Source organism: Erpetoichthys calabaricus, chromosome 3 (assembly GCF_900747795.2).
Source record: "Erpetoichthys calabaricus chromosome 3, fErpCal1.3, whole genome shotgun sequence".
NCBI lineage: Eukaryota > Metazoa > Chordata > Cladistia > Polypteriformes > Polypteridae > Erpetoichthys > Erpetoichthys calabaricus.
Window position 1 is genome coordinate 123,980,804 of NC_041396.2, and position 23,607 is coordinate 124,004,410.

At 39.3% G+C, this 23,607-nt stretch overlaps 1 protein-coding gene across 1 annotated transcript in view; it reads left to right on the top strand.

The window, feature by feature from the left end:
- Nucleotides 1-23,607, top strand: part of LOC114649345 (kinesin-like protein KIF13B) — a 664,407-nt gene that overhangs the window by 380,261 nt on the left and 260,539 nt on the right. Inside the window, exons 22-24 of the mRNA XM_051924704.1 lie at nt 3,048-3,221; nt 6,495-6,658; nt 22,001-22,133. Of these exons, the coding sequence (XP_051780664.1) occupies nt 3,048-3,221; nt 6,495-6,658; nt 22,001-22,133 (471 nt within the window). The remainder of the gene's footprint in view (nt 1-3,047; nt 3,222-6,494; nt 6,659-22,000; nt 22,134-23,607) is intronic.

A 23,607-nucleotide genomic window follows, 5' to 3' on the forward strand; every position in this document is an offset into this window, starting at 1 on the left:
GCTTTGACATTATGGACCCCAAGGGGCATACTAATTCAGCGTGAGCAGAAACACTCAATAAAACTAAATAAAAAAAAAAATCAAGTGACGGTAAGATACGAAAAAGGCAGATTCACCTGCATTTGTGTGTCAGCTTTTATCCATTCAGATCAGAGAATGTCCAGTTCCATTGCCTCAAAACACCACTCACATCTACAGTTATTCCCAGTTTCAGATAAAAAGTAACAGCGTCAGCTCCCTGGGTGAGGGGTTGTGGTGGTAATATGTATCGTGATTGTGACTGAGAGAATAAAAGTGGAAAAAAAAAACCGCTAACTTTTACAAGTGCTATAAATTTACACTGGCTGTTACAGACACAAATCAAATGCATATTTTTATTGTATAATATTAAGTATAAGAGCAGCTCCCTACTCAAAACGGTAAATTTGCCAGGAAGCTGGTTTCGAACTCATGACCTCCGGATTATAAGTCAGCAGATCTTACCGCTACACCGCGGAAGCTGGCATATTGTACCAGCACCTTTTGTGAAACTGTTTATTTGATATTTAGCCATCAGCCTTCACACATTATACAGTTCATGTCTACATTTTTTTATTTATTACTGAAACATGAAAAACGTTTCTGTTTTAACGATGTGTTTACACAGATTGTTGTAGACACAAAACACACATCAAATTATTTCCCCTTACAATTCTGGGTAGCTCACTCCCAGATAATCAATCAAGGCAGGAACTGGGAGAACTTCTTGCCTGTTCTAAGACATTGGGGGGATGGTGTAGCTTGCTACTTGGGCTTCTCGTCACATTTAGAAGACAAAAGACGCTGACAGAGAGGTGCGAAGGGGTTTAAGGTGGGCCAGATTTACAAGTTTTTTCATTTGCTCTGGTAATTCTAGTGTTAAGGTGGAGAAGGACTAACAAACTGTAATTGCTTTTACTTCACTATTGGCATATAGACTTATCTTGCTCAACTGGAATTATCCTAACCCACCTCTTTTAAATCAGAATATAACGAATGTTATATATTAGTTGATATTGGAAAAAATAAAATTCTCAGAGGATCTGTGCAAAACTTTTTTAAAACCAGGTAGTATCTAATCAATAGCATTTTAGAATAAGCATTTAAATTGAGGAAGTGGATTCTCTTCCCTTATTTATTTTATTATATTTATTTATTTAATTATTTATTTTTCCTACTATTAAAGATTTACTCTGTTTGCCTCGCTGTCTTTCTCATTGGTGGGGTTTGATTTGATTTGAACATAGTTTTGTAAAATTTGACTCACTTGTATAGAATATTATTTGCCTTTAATAAATTCAATAAAATGTTAAAAAAAAAAAACAGCTACGCTGTTTATTACCTATGTATGTTACCAGTATGTACAAGTAAAATAGAATATGGCTTTTGCAGTTGACAGCGGTTTGAGTAAAAATAACGTCACAGCTATTCTTATTAGTAAAGAAAAACATGCCTCCTATAAAAATATGCATACTTTTTACAAAACTATCACTTTTAACTGTCCAATGCATACATCAGCCCATTCTTAACAGACATAATAATACAATTCTAACAATGTTAGGTGTTATAAATACACAACAGCAAAAGAACATTACAACAAGGGTTTTTAAGTCAGTTCATGTATCCTTTGTATGAGTATTATAATTTATGAGTATTTTTAATCCCCATTACAAGGTCATACTTATGAGTGTCCTAATTATTCATAAATACTAATGCTTTTAAACCAAGTGTGGGTCTGTTAACAGTAGATAAAAAAGATACAGCCCACTATCTACTAGTAGGTTTTTTCTGTTAAAGCTCAGTAGAAGGCCAGGCACAATTGTTTCATCATGCACTACTTATTCAAAATTGTAGCATAGCAGGCACTTTATCTGTGGATTTGGAAAATGCAAGCATCTTGATCTTGTGAGTCTTTTGGATGTTTAATGTCAGGACTTGCATGAAAGTTCTATTCACAACAGTCGCCTTTTAACGGAGATGCAAACAGAGCATATGCTGACCTCAGTAAAGTACTGCAAATAATCTTTGATGTAAACACATTACTTCCAATACCCTTTCATTGTCATAAACATGTCTCAGAAACAGGGAAGATATGTTTTCTGAAATCAAAACTTTTACCACCCCTAAGAGTATACATTTAGTATTTTTTTTTTTTTTGTCTTCTGGTCTGTATTCGAACTTGTACCCTTTGGGAACCCATATTAAAATGCAAGCACAGGCACTGTGTTTTTATAATTTATAAAAAATGTTTCACTTTAGAACAGAATTCCTTAATTAATATACACTGTTATTGTGAAAAGATATGTTAGACTTGATAAATACTGAACTTCTCTTCTGAGTAGCCTATTTGTTACAATTTTCTGGAAAGTTCTGAAAAATTTTGAAAGGTCATAAAACTGTTAACCATGTATATAGTACATACTGTGTATAAGCAAGTTAAAAGAATTTCTTTGCTTGGTTTTTGGAGTGTTTTGTTTTTTTTTTTAGGGTAAAGTGTAAACATTAGTGTTACTCAAAGTTAATAGTGAAAGTTTAAGCCTTTTAAAGCTTTCCTATTTTTGTAATATGAGATAACATGTAGGTAAACCTAAACTTGCAACAGAAATTGTTGTACCTGGGATTTAATTTAATAAAAAATACTGAGTTGTGACAGCTTTTTAAATGGGGCAGGCAAATTTTAACCTTTCAATACTTATATGCAAAGGGGAAATATCTTCCTCTGGTTGTTTTTTAGTGTGATATTTTATTAAACATCTAATTAAACAGTCATCAGTTGCATAGATAGTATCAGACATTATAGATTGTCATTTTTTAGTTATTTATTGGTTTAATTAGAAGCAAATAACATTCCATACAATCAAATCAAACTAAACAAACAAACCAAAAGACATTATAGATTTTCAGTTTTATTTTATTGTTTTATTGCATAGCAAACTATCAAATCTGTTACTTTCTGTTGTGCTAAAACTTGCAAATGATTTTATGCTTGCCAACATCTGATGACTGTCTTTGGTTCTTTTCAATGCCAGATACGAATACTTCAAGCCACAGGTCTTCCACATTTCTTATCTAAGTTTGTATTCTGCAAGTACTGCTTTTGGGGCCAGTTGGATCCAACATCTGTTGCCCCTGAGGTAGACACTTTAAATTCTTCCCCAGCTGTTAAGGACCTCCAAAGTATGGTGGTCTTTGATCATTCAAAGGTACAGTATGATTTTAACTAAATATTTTTAATACATTTTTTTTTTGTATTTAGGTTGTAGTTTCATTAGGTAAAATATAACTGCCTTCAGGGCTATTGTAAAGCATTATTACTTACTTTATTTTTATGTAACCCAGTAAACAATGTTATAGATCAGATTCAGTATTATAAAGTATGAGTATGCAATATATAACTACTCAATCATATGTAACAAGGTAAATAAATAATTATAATATCACTGATTTAAAATGTAAACAGAAAGTGTGATTGCGTAGGTTTTAGCCAGTGACCATTTGACAATGTGAAAGAAACAAAAACAAAAGAAACTGTACTTCACACATTTCTTTGAGCAAATATAGCTCTGGGAAATCTGTGGTCTTTTATACCATTGACATTTGACCATACTTTCCACTCTAGGCATTCTGTACTTTTGTGCGCAATATGTCCTTAATTTACATATGGTATTACTGTAGTAAAATGAGATTGTATTGTGTGAGTTGCTGTGTCAGTAACCAGTGATATTCTATTCAATGAGCAGGAACAGTAACTTGGTCAAAATAGCAATTGCAACAAGTGCTGTCATAGGATACCATGAAGACATGTTCTGTAGAAGAATTGGGAACAGTAAATTGCAAAGCTTTTGTTTTTGTTATAAATAAGTGAACAGCATAGCTGTCAATAGTTTAATCAGTGACACTAATAAGAGTATACTAAACTAAAGTACTGAGTTTTCTGCCTGAATTTAAAGGAAGAGTGTAATGGTTTCTGTACGTTTTTTAACATTGGGCTAATCATTTCTGACTTGGGGGCCGTGTAGTTAAAGCTTCCGCCATTTGATATAGTTATGCTGTATGTATGTATTCTAGGGATTTTAGAGGACATGCATTTTTATTTTTAGATTCAGATCTTTGTCAAAGCTCATATGAAGCTCTAGGTGGGAGGTCCCCCTTGATGTCTTTAGCACAGCTCATGATTTACGAGAACAATGCCCCTTAATGTCCATTACTCAGTGGAGGATTCCAGAGTCCCTTAACTTTAATAAATGGCACCCTAGGCGGTCGCCTAATTGATTGACTGGCTCTGTATAGAGTAATACATGATTTTAAGTAAATGTTGCCAGTTGTGTTTAAAACTTAATATGGGTGGTGTAAGCCAAAGTAGAGACTGAGAAGTTTTAAGTTTTATTTGCTAGTAATGATCCTAGAGGCAGCATTAAGTGTAGACTGGACAGATCAATTTGAAGATCTTCAGCCTATTTAAAATAAATTCATGAATCATATTTTTTGTTTACCAGATTATTTTATTTGAAGAAAGTGGGACTTGGATAGTACAGTAACTGGGTGATAAATTATAGGTCAGTGCAGATGAAACGATTCATTTTCAGGGTTTTGCATTAAAAGTGACAATATATTGTTCTTGTCTACAGCATTTCCACCCACTGATAAAATCTTTTTTTTCTATGTTTAAAGACGAGTACCTGTTGTTCATCTAATTTTTTTCAAGTTGTTGGGGCAAAGTAGAGAAATATACCTGTAATACAGTAGATAGATAGGTATAGCTAAGTATCAATTGGCTTATGAAACTGTATGTTTCCAAATTATTTCTTCTAATTTTTTTTTAATTGTTTCCATGAATATTGTAAAAATTGTTTTCATAATAAATGACCTGACTGTATAATGCCATAACAATAGCCTCTCCCTAAATATCAACAAATCAAAGGAGATCATTGTTGACTTCAGAAAGAACAAAGGCTCACATCACGTTCCTGGGTGTCCACATCACTGACTTCCTATTATGGTCCATCAACACCACCTGCATAAGAACAAACACTCTTTATACTGAGGAGACTGAAGAGCTTTGGGGTGAGAACCAAAACACTAGTGAACTTTTAGCACTGCACTATTGAAAGTATCCTGAATGGTTGCATTACAGTATGGTTTCGTAACCTCACGTGCTGGGATTCTAAACACTTCCAAAGAATTGTCCTAACAGCTTCTAAAGTAATTGGGGTTGATCTTCCACAGCTTTATACCATATACTCAACCAAATGTTCGAGGAGAGCTGAACCCATCATCTCTAATGACAACCACCCAACTCTTCCCCTGAATTAACTTCTGCCTTCTTGAAATCACTACCAGTGCCTCACCTCTTACACTACCTGCTTCAGGGACAGCTTCTTCCCCCAGGCCGTAACATTACTGAAATCCCAGTAACCTGATCCTTTCTGCCCTACAATGTGCCCTGTACCCACGTGCCGATTTATATGTAACTGTACTGAACATTACATTTTTTCTCATTCTGGAGGCTGAAATGGCTTTGAATGGATGCTTCCAAATGACAAACTTGGAAATGATGTGCAGTCATATAGGGATCATACTGAGGCACTCAGTCACCACATCACAGACAATATTAACTTCTGTGTCGACACAGTAGTACCCACAAAGGCAGTATGTTGCTTTCCAAACAACAATCCCTGGATTACTAAGGAGCTAAAATGTTTCCTGAATGAGAAAAAGGAACATTCAAATCTGGTGACAGAGGTTCTGAAGGATGTACAGTATGTGCTAAAGAAAAAGCTGAGTGAAAGAAAGGAAGCTTACAAAGCTAAAATAGGAAACAAACTCACTCAGGATAACAAAGGATTTCTGGAATGGACTGGGTATAAATACGGGACACAAGCAATCCAGGGCCCAGGCGCTAGAAGGGGATGTTGTCAAATCAAATGCCCTGAATCATTTTTTTTTCTTTTCTAGATTTTACCTTCCACTGCCACCTTCTTCCAATGACTAGTCTCCCCACACCCTTCCTACTACATCAACAACTCCTTACCACATCAACTGGAATGGTCAGTGACAAGTCCATCTCTGACTATCAGTGTGGACTGTTAATAATTGAAGACCAAGTAAGGAGACAACTCAAGAATCTACACACAGTAAAAGCTGTGGCACCAGTCAGTCCTTGAGTTCTTAATGAAACACAATCTCCTCCATATGAACACAGGCTGACTGCTTACTACAGCATCTGTTCTGGACATGTGAAACTCAATCTTTTCCTTAATAATTACTTGGCATTAATCCAGAAGCCATTTTCATTTATCTAAACTTATTATTTTACAGTATTCTTGGTCATAGTTTTTCCTTTTGTTTTTACTTGTGCAGATTTACATGTATGTTGCCTGTTAATGCAAACGTTTTACTTTATTTGTCAAAGTATATCATGTACATGCAAAATATATATTTTACTAATGGCTCATTGATGTATGCTTATTTCTCAGACATTTTCCATTGCATCAACTGAAGACTTCATTGACTATCTCACAGAGGGAGCATTGGCAATTGAAGTGTACGGACACAAACAAACCAGTTTGTTAAATCAAAAGAGTCTTGCTCTATGGGATTTAGGCATCATCCAAGCCAAGACTCGGACTTTTAGAGATAGGTAACGTATGCTGCCAAATATATTAAAAACAAACACAATGAATATTATATGATTTGTGGTATATAAAACATACACTATGTCTGTTGTTTCTGTGTTTTCTTGCCTTTGTGTGCAGATTAGTTAAACACAAGAATGGTTTCTTGAGAAGTGTATAATTATGTAGTGAAAATTCTAAAACAAGCTATTTGAATCTTTCAAGTTGGGTGTCAGAGAGACAAAGTTGTAGAACGTAACAACAGTGGATGCCTACCATACAAATATGAGCTAGAAGTAGAAGCATTCGTGCTTATAGCATCCATTTATCAGATTTTAGGTTGTGCATATTAATAGTTTGGGCAAAGCAGGGAGTTTGCGTCTATTCAAGTTCATTAATTCAAAGTTTGAACCAGAATGACTAAATTATTATTAATGTGGTGTTCTGTTTACCAGTTTTTAAGAAAAAGCCATATATCAATGTATGTAGTGCTTTTGCTATATTTTAACTTCACATACTTTGTTTAAAGAACATTCAAAATGATTATTCTCCAGGTTAAATTCTCTGTCTTTGAAAAGCTAAAGGTAATCTATAATGAAGGCACTTTGAAAAATCCTAGTATGAAATCATATGCATCTCTTTCCGTCAAGCTGGTGCAAGAACCCAAAATCACAAAAATCAAAGCAGTTGATTCTTGGAATCACCCAGGTCAATCCATCTTAATTTTTAAGTGTTCTTTTTAGGGCTCTTGCAGTTCCAGAAATAACCACCTAGTGGGGATTACTTTATATTAAAGACACACATGATAAATGCACACACTTTACTGTAAAGACTCTTATCATTGTACTTGTTAAAAAGTTTATTTTTTCCCTGAAACTACAAAAGCTTATTTCCACCAGTATTTGTATTTAATTGCCCTATTTTACAATGATGATTGTGTTATTTCACTTATGTGTTAACTTTTACTAGGGATGTAGTGTTGCATCTTCCAGATCACATTCTGTCCCTGGATCCTCTTCTGCAGATATATACTATTAGTTTTAAGGCCAGTAAAGTCTAAATTGCATTAGAATCAAACAGTGTACACATCCTTCATGTTTACGGAATGCATCACATTTACAGTATGTACATATTTTTCTACAGGATAGAAGCAAAAATCTACAGTATGTGGATGTAATAAACATCAGAGCCCCATGAAATGCACATGTAACCTGGGTCAGGTTTCAAAAAAGGAATATATATATATAACTGCGAGTTTTGTGTAAATAAAGTTTATTGAAGTTGAGGATGTATACGTAGGTGTCCTCGGATTGGCCAGAAAAAAAAGACCGGGTTGCAATATAGTTTTTTTTTTTGGAGGAAGAAGGTACGAAAAAGTGAAGAGGGGAGTGTGAGAGAGGAAGAGAAGAAAAGAGAGTTCAGGCAAAACGCCTAAACGAATAGAGGAAAGAGAGTTTCAGGCAAAACGCCTAAACGAATAGAGAAAAGAGAGTTTCAGGCAAAACGCCTAAACGAATAGAGGAAAGCGAGTTTCAGGCAAAACACCTAGACGAAAGAAAGAAAGAGAGTCGCATTTGAGGCAGCACGCCGAAGTGAGACAGACAGAAAGAGAAAAGAGAGTCGCAGTTGAAGCACAACGCTGAAACAAGACGGAGAAAGAACTAGAAGGAGTCACGGTTGAGGCAGCAAGCTGAAACAAGACAGAAAGAACGAGAAAGTCGGAGTTGAGGCAGCACGCTGAAACAAGACGAATAGAACGAAAGAGAAAAGAGAGGCAGGTTGAGGCAAAACGCCGAAACAAGACAGAGAGAGAAAGAACGAGGGTGTTAAATGTAGCAAACGGCTACAACACAAAGAAGAGTTGGTTGATAAAGGGAAAGACGGCAGGCAGGACACAAGGCAGAAATGGTGATCAGTGAGTAAAGAGGGTGTTTGAGAGAGAGGGAGAAGGAGGAATATATAAAACCAAGGTCGGTGTGTTTTTTTGTTTATTTGTTTTAAAGTGGCTTGAGTAAATTCTCAAGTGAAGGGGCCAGTTTTTTGTGTTGTTTGTTTGGCCACTACGCACCCGAGCTACGTTTGGGGCCCCCAACGGATTGAGTAATATTCATTGACTGTGGAAATATGTCCGGGTGAGCTCACCAATAGTGTCGGGACCAATATATATATCGGGTTATAAATAAGTTACTGTTTGTGTTTTATGTATAGTGTATATATTGTAAATTATCAATTTAAAAAAAACTGTTTCACTTTCAATTTAGTAAAGAGAGTTTTGTTTATATATTTGAGTAACTGATTTGATTATTGATTATAAGGTTGAAGGTGGGTGATTGTGTACCTTCCCACCATAGAGGTGGCGACACCATTATAAAAGAGCTCAGGACTTTGCATACCGATAACGGAAGGGTGTTGCAAGGGGGTTACACACACAAAATACTTTGAAGTATTTAACAAAAGTAAATCTACCTCTGGGGACAAATAAAGTCTTTCTTTCTTTCTTTCTTTCTTTCTTTCTTTCTTTCTTTCTTTCTTTCTTTCTTTCTTTCTTTCTTTCTTTCTTTCTTTCTTTCTTTCTTTCTTTCTTTCTTTCTTTCTTTCTTTCTTTCTTTCTTTCTTTCCATACTACAGAGCAAAACTAATTGTGTGATGTTCTTGCTTATGAAATCACAAAGACAGTATTCATTTTTACAGATTTTTTTTTAGTACTCAGTCTTCCTTTAGACCAAAATTTGTCCATCTTATACTAGCTGCAGTAGTTCATACTTCTGAAAAATATTAAATATAGTTGACTGCCACTCCAACCAAACTGACAAGGAAAATGTCTGCACCATCCTTAGTGTAAGTTAACATTTGCATATCTTCTAAAAACTGAACCAACTGCCATATGCACACTAGGATATCATGGTTATAGTAACCAAAATATCACAGTTATCCGTATTATAGTGGTATTGTTTTTAGTGTGATGAAAATGTTCAAAAAGTACACAAACTGAAAAAAAAAATCTAAGTTTCATATCGATTTGCAACACTTTAATTTTTTTTTCTGCATAAACATTAAAATAATGGCATAGCCAATACCTTAAGTAAACATAAGACTTAAGATTTAATCCTCTTAGAAGTGCTGTCACTGCTTTCTGCCACATTTTTGCTAACACAAACGAACACACATTGCCTGCCTCCTGCATCTGTGAGACTTAATTTTATTGATGCTGGACAGTACTTAATGTGAGATTTTCAAAGCGCAGTAATCAACAATGGTTTTAATGATAATTAAAATTTGAAACAACAATGCTAACAGTAGGGAATGTTGCTATGGTTTACCATGAACCAGTAACCGTTTCACCCCTGTTTTCACACAATAGTTTGAGATCACTACAATATTATATTACAGAATATGAACCCTAAGATCAAGTATAATTTGTCTATTTCAGTGGTTTCCAGCCTGTGAGCAGCTGCACGATTTTCTGTGGCTCCCCACACCACTCTGTCATTCGTGTGCACGATTACAACCTGCCTGCTTCACTTGCAGTCACACATGGGCAGGTTGCAATGACACTTTTTAGTATGTGGGTAGCGCATTTGGAAAGTTTGGGAACTATTGTTTTGGTTAACCAATTCCCTTAATCGAGGATGAAGTGCAGGAGGCAATTATAGTGCCAGGTGCCAACATGGGGAGTACAGCTGCTGACAGAGGTAACACTGTGTAGTCCTTTACTAAAGGCAGTATTTCTCTGCTGATAAAGGGATCAGTGCCAATTAGTGTTGGGTTTTAATGCCAACATTATACCTTTTTCTGGTCCGTAAGGTATGGTGTAATAATCAAACAGTGTGGAATGTTTAAGCATGAGTTCCACATACTTGACATACCCTTGGTTCATTTTAGTTTAACTTATTTGTATTTGTGTTGTGCATTAATATTGCTTCACTTTTATTGTATTAGGAGGCATGGTAGCTCAGTGATAGCGCTGCTACCTCATAGTGAGCAGACCAGGGTTTATGTCCTGGGTCCTTGTTCTCCCTGTGTCTGCCTTTTTTTTTTCATCCTTTTGCTCTGGTTTCCTCCCATAGTCCAATGACCTGCAGGTCAGGTGGACTAGAGTGGGGTTCGGATGTGTGTATGTGTGTGCGTGTTCGCTCTGCAAAGGACTGTCATCCTGTCCAGGGTTTGTTCCTTCGTTGTGCCCTATGCTGGTTTGGATGGGCTACAACCCTCACTACAGCCCTGTTCAGGACTAAGTGGGTTTGAAAATGTATGTCTGTCTGTTATTGTATTAATGTTAAAATGTTTTTCTATTAAATAAGTAATAAATCATTTTGCATTTTTGCCTGTATTTCCATTAACAAACATTCTCATTGCAAGTTTCTTACAAGTGGGCTGCCCATGCTTGCCTTTTCTGGACTTGACACTCTGTGAAGGGTTGACATCTCTCCTTCATTCAGTTTTACACACATTCTCATTGTATTAGGTGAGACCCAACACACTTTGGAGAGCTTTTTGAAAACAAGTCATTTTCTGTCATCAGAAATCCAAAACAAATTAATTAAAAACATAGTTTTTCAATGTATCTTTGTTACTTTTAAGTAGCTTGCTTTTTAAACAGTGAATTCCCATTTCACACCTGATAGATCAAATTAAGCAAGCAGAACACACCAGAGATATTGTAATATGTGTGAAAAGTTATTTTTTACTTTACACAAATAGTCAAGAAATCACAGAGATGTAGAGGAATGAAGCACCAAGAATGGATATTCAGGGCACGTTTATTTAGTGTGTATGTCTACAGAATAAAACTCATTTGATCGAAAGCACAAGGAACTATTTCTTTCCTTGAATCCATCAATCAATAATTTCAACTAGTGTTTTATTATGGCTAGAGAGAGAGTTTGAGTGAACTTACATTAGCTGTAGAAAAGCAGAACCAATTCTGTTTACAATAGCAACTCTGGTGTGTTTTTGTGGGTGATCAGTAAGTGAACTGAAGTGCTGTGGGTGGCTTGATGGTCTAGCGAAGCAGTCAGCATTACAGGTAGTAGTTAGTTTTGTAATTCATGTTTAGTTTTTGGATTGAGAGTAATAAACAACATTACATCATTTTTGGTTGATCCATGGATTTTCATTGTTTCCCATTGTAATTTAGGTAAGATGGCGAGATGTATAGTTCAAACTTGAATGCTGTATCAAAAGTTTAATAAAGAATATTGAAGATTAAGTGCCTGGTTTTTAACTACTACTGACACCTTGTGGTGTTGTGGGTCCACAGCTCCCATCAGGAAGGCCACTTTTAAATAAATAATCACCATACTCGCGGCTTAGCGAGGGGGCGTGGTGGTTGTGTGGCTGAAGCGGTTTCCCGGGGTGATTCATGATGTGGGCGTTTCTCACCTAAGGGCACAGGTGAGAAACCGTCTGCATCCATGATTGTTTCCAGGGCTGCTGATTTGCCACAGCTGCCACGTCCTCTTCATAAATAGAAGCACAAGGCAGCTAAGTGAAAAAGGCAGAAAAAGAGCCGGAGGTTGCAGGAAGCAGTGGAGAGAGAGAGAGCGCAAGCTGGTGTGAGCAAGCGAAGGATCGCAGGGAGGCAGCTGGACAGTGGGCCCTAGCAGGGGTGTTTGGCTGACACTCGGTTGGGCAGAAGGAAGTGGTTGCTCCAGCTGAGCGAACAAGGAACTGGACTGACCGGGGATGAAGGACGGCTGGCCGTATGGGAGAAGCAGGGGAGACGCCAGGTAAACAGAAGACACCAGACTTTATTTTAAAAGACTGCTTCCAGCATTGTTTTAACCTCGTTTTAAAGGATTGTTTTTTTTTTTCTATGGTGTTTTTAACCTCCACTTCAGGACTTGTTTTATGGATTATTTATTTAATGACTTTTTGAGGCACTGCACTTTATTTATTTGGACACTTGTTTTGATTTGATTTTAATAAAATGCACTTTTGCACTATTACACCATCCCCTTGCTCTCATTTGTTATGCCTCACTGCCAAGCTCATCGGTAACATTACCGACGGTGAAGGGTTCAAGGGCTTCCGGATGGACGATGGGATCATGCAGCGAACCCGCATCGTCACACTCCTCATAAGGAAGCCTATTTTGAAGTATCTGTGTGATTTTTAACAACAGCCTAAATGGATTAGTATAATATAAACGTCAAGAAAGTTTTTTTTTTTCTTTTTTAATTTAAAAGTAGTAGTGAACCAATACTCAATTAAGATATATTACATTGGCATGACAGTTTGTTTTCTAAAAATTCACCATCCACAGTGAAATACCAAAACAGGCAAATCTTTCTTGCTGTGCTTGCGTGGCTTGTCAGCAAATAGCACTATTTCTTTACTTAGCAGCCCAAAAAAAATAGAAATGACAATAGAGAGCCCTGTCCAGATATATACAAAGAGAAGTTATTTCAAACTTTAACTACATTTGAAAAGTATTAAGAGTAGACCACAAATGTGAATTGGGATGGCTCTAATGGCAAATTTGGCAGTTCCAGAACACCAGAAAGAATGTACAGTAGACGGTCACTGAGAGATTTCCCACTTTGGACAGTGACAGTAGGAAGAATGTGGCAGATTGTATTAATGAGTGTCTTCATAAACCATGAATATATTTTGTAAGTAAATAATTAACAAAAAAACATATCAATCATATTCTGGTTGATTACTCATATTTTGGTTGATTTTTGCAGGAAAATCATTTCAGAGTAGCTCTTTCTGTCTGCAGCGATCACATAGAAATTCACTACATCCAAAAAAAATGGGTAAATTCACTTGTAAATCAGGCCAATCAAATCGGATTCTGAGGTGATGAGAAACGAACAGCAGGGTTCTTTACTGAGCCATCAGTGCAACAGACAGTAAAACTCTGACCCTAGAGTCACAATTGATGTGTAGATGTACGTTTTTTGACTAATTTACTTTAAATCCTGATACATTGCAGATAGACAACATGAGAGTAATAAACATGAGAGAGTGTAACAATGGGATCAAAGCAGGCTCTAATTATTAACTTTGTTACGCCACTCTTTTTATTTCTTTTGTACTAACCATATGTGCTAAAGTGTTCAAAATCTTTGAGAAGAGTACAGAAAAATATTTAATATTAAGGATATCTTTGTTATGCATACAGTTACACATTTTTCTTGTGGACACTCTTGGGTGTTTCTTATAGATTTTTGGGTGCTGATCACGAATGTCTCAACATTTACCCATCACGTACCGTTTCAGAGAAATCTTCAGTTTTGTCATGATTTTTTCTTATATTTGTATCCTAACATTTTCGTTCCTGTAAGTGACTTATCAACAACGGTTTGTGCTGCCTGGGCATGTCCAGGCATGGAATCAGGCCAGGTTGGAAGCTATTCTGTGGAAGTTGAGGGCATGTCTGGGCAGGTCTGAATGAGCTTGACGTTGTCTCAGCATGCTATAAAGGTGGCTTGCATACACCGATCCTGCTCATTTGGTTAACATAGATTGTCAGTGTGTACGTTTAGTTTCAGTATAGTAAAGTATAGTATCTGTAGCAATATAACGGTAAGTAAGCTTGATGCTATAAACGTTTTGGTGTCGGCCGATATGTCTCGTCAATGTCGTATCAGCCGCGATACATTCTGCTACATCTGTGGTGAATATACACTTGCGCCTCAGAGACGTTGGATGACTGTTGTTGTGAAAAAAAGCTTATCTGTATTTCGGCTGCAAAATTGGTGATCAAGACGAGGAATGGGCACCTCACACTTGCTGTGCGACATGTGCTGTCAGTCTGAGAGTCTTGGCTCAGAGGCACTCGAAAGACGATGCCGTTTGCTGTTCCGATGATATGGCAAGAACAGAAAGACCATGTGACGGACTATTACTTCTTTTTGACTAATGTGTCTGGTTTCTTTGCCAAAAACAAGAAGTCAATTATATATCCTAATCTGCCTTCAGCAATGAGACCCTTGCCACATGATGACAGTCTTCCAATTCTGAAACCACCAGAGGATTGGACCTTAGATGAACCAGATTAAGAAACTGCAATGCAGGGTACTGACAATGACATTGACCCGGATTTTGAACCACGCTTATCAGGCCATCCACATCTGATAACACAGTCTGAATTGAACGATTTGGTCAGAGATTTGGGTCTGTCAAAAGCAAAAGCCGAGCTGCTGGGTTTGAGACTGCAGGAATGGTGTTTGCTGTTACCAGGTACGAAAATTTCTGTGTTTCGAGGCCGACGTCGTGATATAACCAAATTTTTTGCACAAGTTGACAGTCTCTGTTTCTGTTGTGACATTGAAGGACTGTTCTCGGCCTTGGGTTGTGATCACAACTCGGAAGAGTGGCGTCTCTTCATTGATTCGTCAATGTTAAGCCTGAAAGCAGTTCTGCTACACAATGGCAACGTTTATCCTTCAGTACCTGTTGGCTATGCAGCACACATGAAAGTAACGTATGAGAATGTGGAACTGTTGCTGAAGCACGTCCAGTATAGCAGGTACAACTGGAATATCTGTGGAGAAAAGTTGTTGCTCTGTTACTAGGACTGCAGCTTGGCTATACAAAGTACTGTTGTTTCATCTATGAGTGGGACAGCCATGCCAAAGAGTTGCACTATTCTCGACAGAACTGGCCACTCTGTAAAAAGTTATTTCCAGGACAGAAAAATGTGGCACATAAATCGCTTGTCAACCCGGCAAAGATATTTTTGCCTCCTCTTTACATAAAACTGGGACTCATGAAGAATTTCGTGAAAGCACTGAACAAGGAAGGCGAAGGTTTTCGTTATTTAAGACAGATGTTCCCAAGAATAACTGATGCCAAGATCAAAGAGGGCATTTTTGTTGGCCCCCAGATCAGACATGTTATGAGTGACAAGCGGTTTGAAGATCTGTTAGTTGGGCCGGAAAAAATTGCCTGGAAAGCCTTCAAAGACGTTGTTGACAATTTTCTGGGCAATTACAGAGCCCCAAACTACTTTCAGCTGGTAGACAAAATTCTCAAAGCATACAAGACAATGAAGTGCAACATGTCACTCAAGATTCATTTCCTCCACTCACACTTGGATTTCTTTCCCGCAAATCTTGGTGCTGTTAGTGACGAACACGGTGAAAAGTTTCGCCAGGACATTACTACGATGGAGAAACGATACCAGGGCAACTGGAATCCGTCAGTGCTTGCTGACTATTGTTGGACACTGCAACGTGATGCACCAGACATTGAATACAAAAGAAAATCAGGAGCAAAACACTTAATTCTGTTGAATTTAATAGCTTATGCGAAACATAAATGTGACTAAATACGTTATTGTCAGTAAACATATAAATGTCTATTTCTCTTAGTCAATATAATATATATATATATATAATATCAATATGGCCAAATAATTTAAATGTGCTATATTATTAATTCTTATTGGTTTTCAATAAACAGTCGAGCTTTTAACATGTTGCCGCTCTTCAATGAATATCAGAATAATTTAAACAATAGTGTAACTAAGAATGCAGCGACATTAAATATGCTTTAAAATGCTCTTTCAGACAAAAAATAAGGTAACAAATGACATAATTTAAATGTAATTTATTTTTAATGGACATAATGCTTTACCTTTTTCTAATGAATATGTAGGTATAATTTAAATGAGATTTCAGCAACAGGTAGATATGCTTAAAAATTCTTGAATCCTTTCTCCAAGGTTTTGTTTTGTTATTGTACAGAAATTTTATGAACTGTGAATCCACAACACTTCGCTAAGATTCATCTTTATCCTAATATGGACCAGGCTAAGATATAATGCTTAGTTGCCTTGTTTGCCATGCATGACTTGCCCTAATATTCTTTGGTTGAACCAAAACCTGTTCAGATAAGCTTACCGTCTTGATTTAAGCTAGGCTTACCTCTAAGCAAACTTCTTGGAATAACCCCTAGTCTTTGTCTTAACTTAGCATTTATTTTCCTCTCATTAAATGACACTTCACACACATTCTTATCTCTGTTCATTCCAGCTTTCCTTAATGACCTTCCTTCATCAGCCACATCTCACTCTCATATAGCATAGTACCTGTCACACAGCTTTTGTAAACTTTTCTTTTCACTGGCAGAGTGTGTCCTTTAGAGGTCCTCAAAACTGGTGAAATCTCCCGGAATTTCTTTTTTTATCCTTCATGCTTCATACCATCTCTGTGCCCTCACATCTATCTACACTCTGTATGTCCCCTAAGTATTCTTTTTCTGTGACTGGCATTCCAGTGCATCACTCTTTCTTTTGTATTTTGGATTGGCCACACTTGTTTTGCAATGTTAAGGAATTCTCCCTATCGTACATAATCATCTTGCAAAGGAGTCTGAACCATTAATCTCCAGTGCTATCTGCTGCCTTCGACATTTCAGACACAAGCAATTGAATTCACAATTTAGAAGATATTGCCCTTTGCTTCCTCATTCTGCAGCTTAATTGCAAACTTTTGTTACTTACCTTCTTGCAACCGCTTATCTAGCATATTGCTTTTACTTATTCAAATATTACTTTGTTACTTTCTGCTTTTGTTTTTTGCCACTTCTTAGAGCATTTTCTCCTTTTTTCAATTACCATTTTAACATTCTGCTACCCCTGGAGGTGGGACTTGATGGCGAGCTCCTGGTGGCCGGGCACAGCCCGGAGAGGCAACGTGGGTCCCCCTTCCCATGGGCTCACCACCTATGGGAGGGGCCAAGGAGGTCGGGTGCAGTGTGAGTTGGGTGGTGGCTGAAGGCGGGGACCTTGGCGGTCCGATCCTCGGCTACAGAAGCTGTGCACTTGGCACTAGGACACCCTAGGCCTCAGTTCGATAATCGACATTGTGGTCATGTTGTCGGACTTGCGGCCACATGTCTTGGACACTTGGGTGAAGAGAGGGGCGGAGCTGTCAACTGATCACCACCTGGTGGTGAGTTGGCTTCGATGGTGGGGGAGGATGCCGGTAAGGCCTGGTAGGCCCAAACGTGTTGTGAGGGTCTGCTGGGAACGTCTGGCAGAGTCCCCTGTCAGAAGTAGCTTCAACTCCCACCTCCGGCAGAACTTCGACCACGTCCCGAGGGAGGTGGGGGACATTGAGTCCGAATGGGCCATGTTCCGTGCCTCTATTGTTGAGGCGGCTGACCGGAGCTTTGGCCGTAAGGTGGTCGGTGCCTGTCGTGGCGGCAATCCCCGAACCCGTTGGTGGACACCGGCGGTGAGGGATGCTGTCAAGCTGAAGAAGGAGTCCTACCGGTCCCTTTTGTCCTGTGGGACTCTGGAGGCAGCTAATAGGTACCAGCAGGCCAAGCGGAATGCAGCTTTGGTGGTTGCTGAGGCAAAAACTCGGGCATGGGAGGAGTTTGGAGTGGCCATGGAGAACGACTTTCGGACGGCTTCGAGGAGATTCTGGTCCACCGTCTCAGGAGGGGGAAGCAGTGCAGTGTCAACACTGTATATGGTGGGGATGGTGCGCTGCTGACCTCGACTCGGGACGTTGTGGGTCGGTGGGGGGAGTACTTCGAAGACCTCCTCAATCCCACTAACATGCCTTCCAATGAGGAAGCAGAGCCTGGGGACTCGGAGGTGGGCTCCCTCATCTCTGGGACTGAGGTCACCGAGGTGGTCAAAAAAACTCCTTTGTGGCAGGGACCCAGGGGTGGATGAGATACACCCAGAGTTTCTCAAGGCTCTGGATGTTGTAGGACTGTCTTGGTTGACACATCTCTGCAACATCGCATGGATATCGGGGACAGTGCCTCTGGATTGGCAGACCGGGGTGGTGGTCCCCTTCTTTTAGAAGGGGGACCGGAGGGTGTGTTCCAACTACAGAGGGGATCACACTCCTCAGCCTCCCTGGAAAAGTCTATTCGGGGGTTCTGGAGAGGAGGGTCGAGAAGAGTCGAATCTCGGATTCAGGAGGAACAGTGGGGTTTTCGTCCTGGTCGCGGAACAGTGGACCAGCTCTGCACCCTTAGCAGAATCCTGGAGGGTGCATGGGAGTTCGCCCAACCAGTCTACATGTGTTTTGTGGACTTGGAAAAGGCGTTCGACCGTGTCCCTCGGGGAATCCTGTGGGGGGGTAGTCCGAGAGTATGGGTTACCAGACCCCCTGATAAAGGCTGTTCGGTCCCTGTACAGCCGGTGTCAGAGCTTGGTCCGCATTGCCGGCAGTAAGTCGAACCCGTTTCCAGTGAGAGTTGGACTCCCAACTGCCCTTTGTCACCGATTCTGTTCATAACTTTTATGGATAGAATTTCTAGGCGCAGCCAGGATGTTGAGGGGTTCGGTTTGGTGGACTCAGGATTGGGTCACAGCTTTTTGCAGATGATGTTGTCCTGTTTGCTTCATCAGACCGTGATCTTCAGCTCTCTCTGGATCAGTTCGCAGCTGAGTGTGAAGCAGCTGGGATGGGAATCAGCACCTCCAAATCTGAGACCATGGTCCTCAGCCGGAAAAAGGGTGGAGTGCCCTCTCAGGGTTGGGAGCGAGATCCTGCCCCAAGTGGAGGAGTTCAAGTATCTTGGGGTCTTGCTCACGAGTGAGGGAAGAATGGAGCGTGAGATCGATAGGCGGATCGGTGCGACGTCTGCAGTGATGCAGGCTCTGCTTCGGTCTGTTGTGGTGAAAAAGGAGCTGAGGCGTAAGGCAAAGCTCTCAATTTACCAGTCGATCTTTGTTCCTACCCTCACCTATGGTCATGAGCTATGGGTAGTGACCGAAAGAACGAGATTGCGAATACAAGCGGCTGAAATGAGTTTCCTCCGCAGGGTGTCTGGGCTCTCCCTTAAAGATATGGTGAGAAGCTCAGTCATCCGGGAGGGGCTCAGAGTAGAGCCGCTGCTCCTCTGCATCGAGAGGAGTCAGATGAGGTGGCTCGGGCATCTGGTGAGGTGTTCCGGGCACGTCCAACCAGGAGGAGGCCCCGGGGAAGACCCAGGACACGCTGGAGGGACTATGTCTCCTGGCTGGCCTGGGAACGCCTCAGGATTCTCCCGGAAGAGCTAGAAGAAGTGGCCGGGGAGAGGGAAGTCTGGGTATCTCTGCTCAAGCTGCTGCCACCACGACCCGACCTCGGATAAGCGGAAGAGAATGAATGGATGGATGGACATTCTGCTACCATGGATTCTCTGTGCCTCAGTGGTCCATTTGTGTAACTGCAAAATTAGTCTGTTGTTTTTAACCAGACATTCTTCCTCAATTCACAGCTGCCATTCACCCATGATGCTTCTGAAACCTTATTCATTCTTGCTTCCTTTGTTTCAAAAATGTATTTCCTTCTCCTCCTCCCACTGTTTCAACATCAGTACACACCTCCCTCTTTCTTACTTTTACATTTCTCTGACTAAATGGTCTCCTACAATCAAGCAGTGTTGTGATACACAACCTTCTCCATGGATCATATTGACATATTTTCATCATGTCCCAGCTCTCCTTAACAACAAATAGTCTGTTGTGTTCACTAGATTTCCAAAAAACTTGTTTTCTTCCTTTTAAAACTTGGTATTGCACACAACTACTTCCATCATATCACCAAACTTCTAAATCCACTCAACATCAGCATTCCTATTTCCAAAGCTGAAGCCCTTGCAGACTGCCTCATTACCAAAAGCATTAGCTCCTGCATGCCAAACACCCCAAAAGTCCCACCCCATCCACCTGTCTCTAAACTCACTTTTCTCTTTTTCACTTCTGCCAACCTGTCAGGCATATGGAGACTACATTCATCAGTCATTTATTGACAATCATCTTGATGACAGTAACAGTATGTTAACTCACACTTATAATCTTTACCCCTTTGCGTGCCTGTTTTACTGATTCAAGTTCACCAACCTCCAGCATTTTCATCACTGCTCCCATTTAAGACAGCCTTTTACCCGTTTTCACTAGCACACCTGCTCTCTTTATGTTTAGAACTCCCACACTTCACCCAGTTTTCATGTCATGATCTTTTGCTTTTGCGAGTTATACTCGTGAATTACTCCTTACTTTTGTGATGATGTAGGTCCTACTCCATGCTCCCGCCTTTATTCTGGGAGCCTCTTGAACCCAACAACATCAGTAATGTAACCTGATGAGCTGTCCATTGAGGACAAATCACACTGGGAACAAGGGGATAGTGTAAACGTGAACAAGTGCTTTTATTAAAAACAGACCAAACAAAACCAAAACAGAGTCAAAAATGTTATGCTTCAAAATGTTTCAATAAATAATCCATAAAAACAATGTGATAAAAGTGGAGGTTAAAAATCAATAAATAATCCTTTAAAACAAGGTTAAAATCAATAGGCTGGAAGCTGTCCTTTTTTTTTTTTTTTTTTTTTTTTTTTTTTTTAAAAAGCCCGGTGTCATCTTTTAGCTGGCCGCTCCCCTGCTTCTCCCATCTGGGCCGTGCAACAGGGGAGTCGCCCTACCTGCAACTGCAGCTGACTCTCTCCCTGGTCCGGTAGCCTTCTGTCCCCTGGCTACGTTCAGCTCCCACCAGACCGAGACTCGGGTTCTCCATTGGCCAGGGTGCTCACGCTGGGGCTCAACTCTCACAAGCCTCCATGACTCCCAGCTGCCTGCATTACAATAAACCTGCTTTTTCTTGCTCGCTCGCTCGCTCGCTCACTCACTCACTCCCACACCGTTTTTTTTTTCTTCCCACCTTCCTCTTCTCTCCACAAACCTCTGTTCTTTTTTTTTTTCTCTCCCCTCCGCACTCGCACTTCTCCTATTTATAATGGGGACGTGGCACAGGTGTGGCAATAGCAGCTCCCAGGATCAATTATGGACACAGGCAATTCCGCATCTGTGCACTTCGAATCGTATACTCTCACACTCGCAATGCCCCCATGAATCGCTCCCGCCACACTATCACTCCCCCTTGTTAAGCCATAAGTGTGGCGATTTATTTATTTTAAATTGACCATTCTTTCAGAGCCGCAGACCTGCTGTATCACAACATATACTTCATCTGCTTTGCCACTAATGCATCAGCTAAAGGACCATCATAGATCAGAAGCTATTGTTTTTAAATATTATCTTGTTCATTCACTGTGTTCAGTATGAATGAGTATGATGCTGTCTATTGCCTTGCTTCTATTTCCCGTGACCTACTACAGGAATTGAATATAGTAATCTTGACATGTCTCTTTACTTTTCACCTTTCAATATCAAGGACCGCCAATTCAATTGATGTTAATCTACAAGCTGTTTTAACGTACAAGCTATTTAAATGTCATGCATTGTTATCAATGTTGTATAGTTGTGGATAATAAAACATTATTGGCAAAACATTTAGTAAGTCATTCCAGACTTCCTTTATTCAGAAACAAAAATGATTCAAGTTAAGGTTAACATTTTTAAACAATTCGTATTTATTTATTTATTCATTGTTTTATTTGAACAGGTGGAGTGAATTAACTCGCAAAGTGGAAATGTGGGTTCATATTTTGGAACAAGACGAGAATGGAGACTATGTGGCAGTAGAGGTGGTCTCTACTAAAGGTGTTTGTACTGGAGGGATCTTCCAACTCAAACAAGTTAGTCTTTGTAAATGTTTTAACCATTATGTTCATGTTTATGTGTACATAGTGTATACTGTAATGACATTCTTGCAATAGTACAATACAATCAAAAGCATACTTATACTGTATATGTCATTTACATTTTCAACTTTTTGTGCACTTATATGAAGTCATGTAAAAAAGAAAGTACAACCTCTTTCTACTCTAAGGCTTTACGTATCCGGACATCATAAAAAAATTATCTGGTTCTTAGCATGTCTTAAAATTAGGTAAATATATCCTGAGGTGAACAGTAACACATTATATAATTACACCATGTCATTATTTATTTAACAAAAACTGAGCCAAAATGCAGAAGCAGCTTGTGAAAAATTAGTTACACATTTACTGCTTCTTTAGGGATTAAGAAGGTAAATAGTACCCAGGTGCTGCTTATCAAATGCATTTGATTAACTGATCATCGGCAAGTGTGACCACCTCAGTAAAAGCAAATGTTCTGGCAGTTTACTGGCCTGGAGCTCTCAGGTGTGGGTTAACACAGTGCCAAAGAGGAAGTCCATCATTCTACAGTGAGAATGGTTATTCACAATTGGAAACCATTCAGTTTTCCCAGGAGTGGACGTCCCAACAAATTCACTCTAAGTTCAGACTGTGCAGTGCTCAGAGAGCCTGCAAAAAATCCAAGAGCTACAATCTCAAATGCGACAGGCCTCAGTTAGTATATTAACACTAGAATCCCTGTACCATACAAAGAAACTTGTAATCCCGGGCCACCTTAAATTCCTTTGCACCCCTGCAAGTAGTGTCTTTTATTTTGTAAATGTGTCGATCATCATAAGCAGCCTGCTGTACCATTCTCCCACCACCACCACGGTAGTCAACTCGGGCAAAAAGTTCTCCCAGCTCAAATCTGGTTTATCTTGGTGTGAGGTTCCTGGAGTTGTATAGGGCAAATAATATATTGTTATTTGGAATACATGCATTTCATGTGTGTTCTGTGTCTACAATGATCTATGTAAATGTAGAATGACAGGAAATGCAAGAAATGCTGAACATGTAACTAGAACAGAAACTTTTTTCATGGTATTATATATACTTCATGTCAAAATTTTGTCGTTAGTAATGTGTGAAGACTGAAGTCCAAATGTCAAATACAGTCATATGAAAAAGTTTGGGAACCCCTCTTAATTCTTTGGATTTTTGTTTATCATTGGCTGAGCTTTCAAAGTAGCAACTTGCAAAAAAGCAAACTAAAACTCTACTAGTAACAACAACAGTGGAAAACAAAGTCCAGCAATACTAACCCAAATTATTCTGTCTGGTTACTTTCCGGTGGACCTTCTTTCAATCTAACCGTGATTACCTTTTATCAGTCTCAACTCCAGGAGGTCTGGGTTGGAATCTCAGACCAGGCCACTGTCTTTGTCAAAATGTCAAATTTGCATAATTTCCTTGAATTTCCATGTACTTTTCACTGGGTATTTACCAA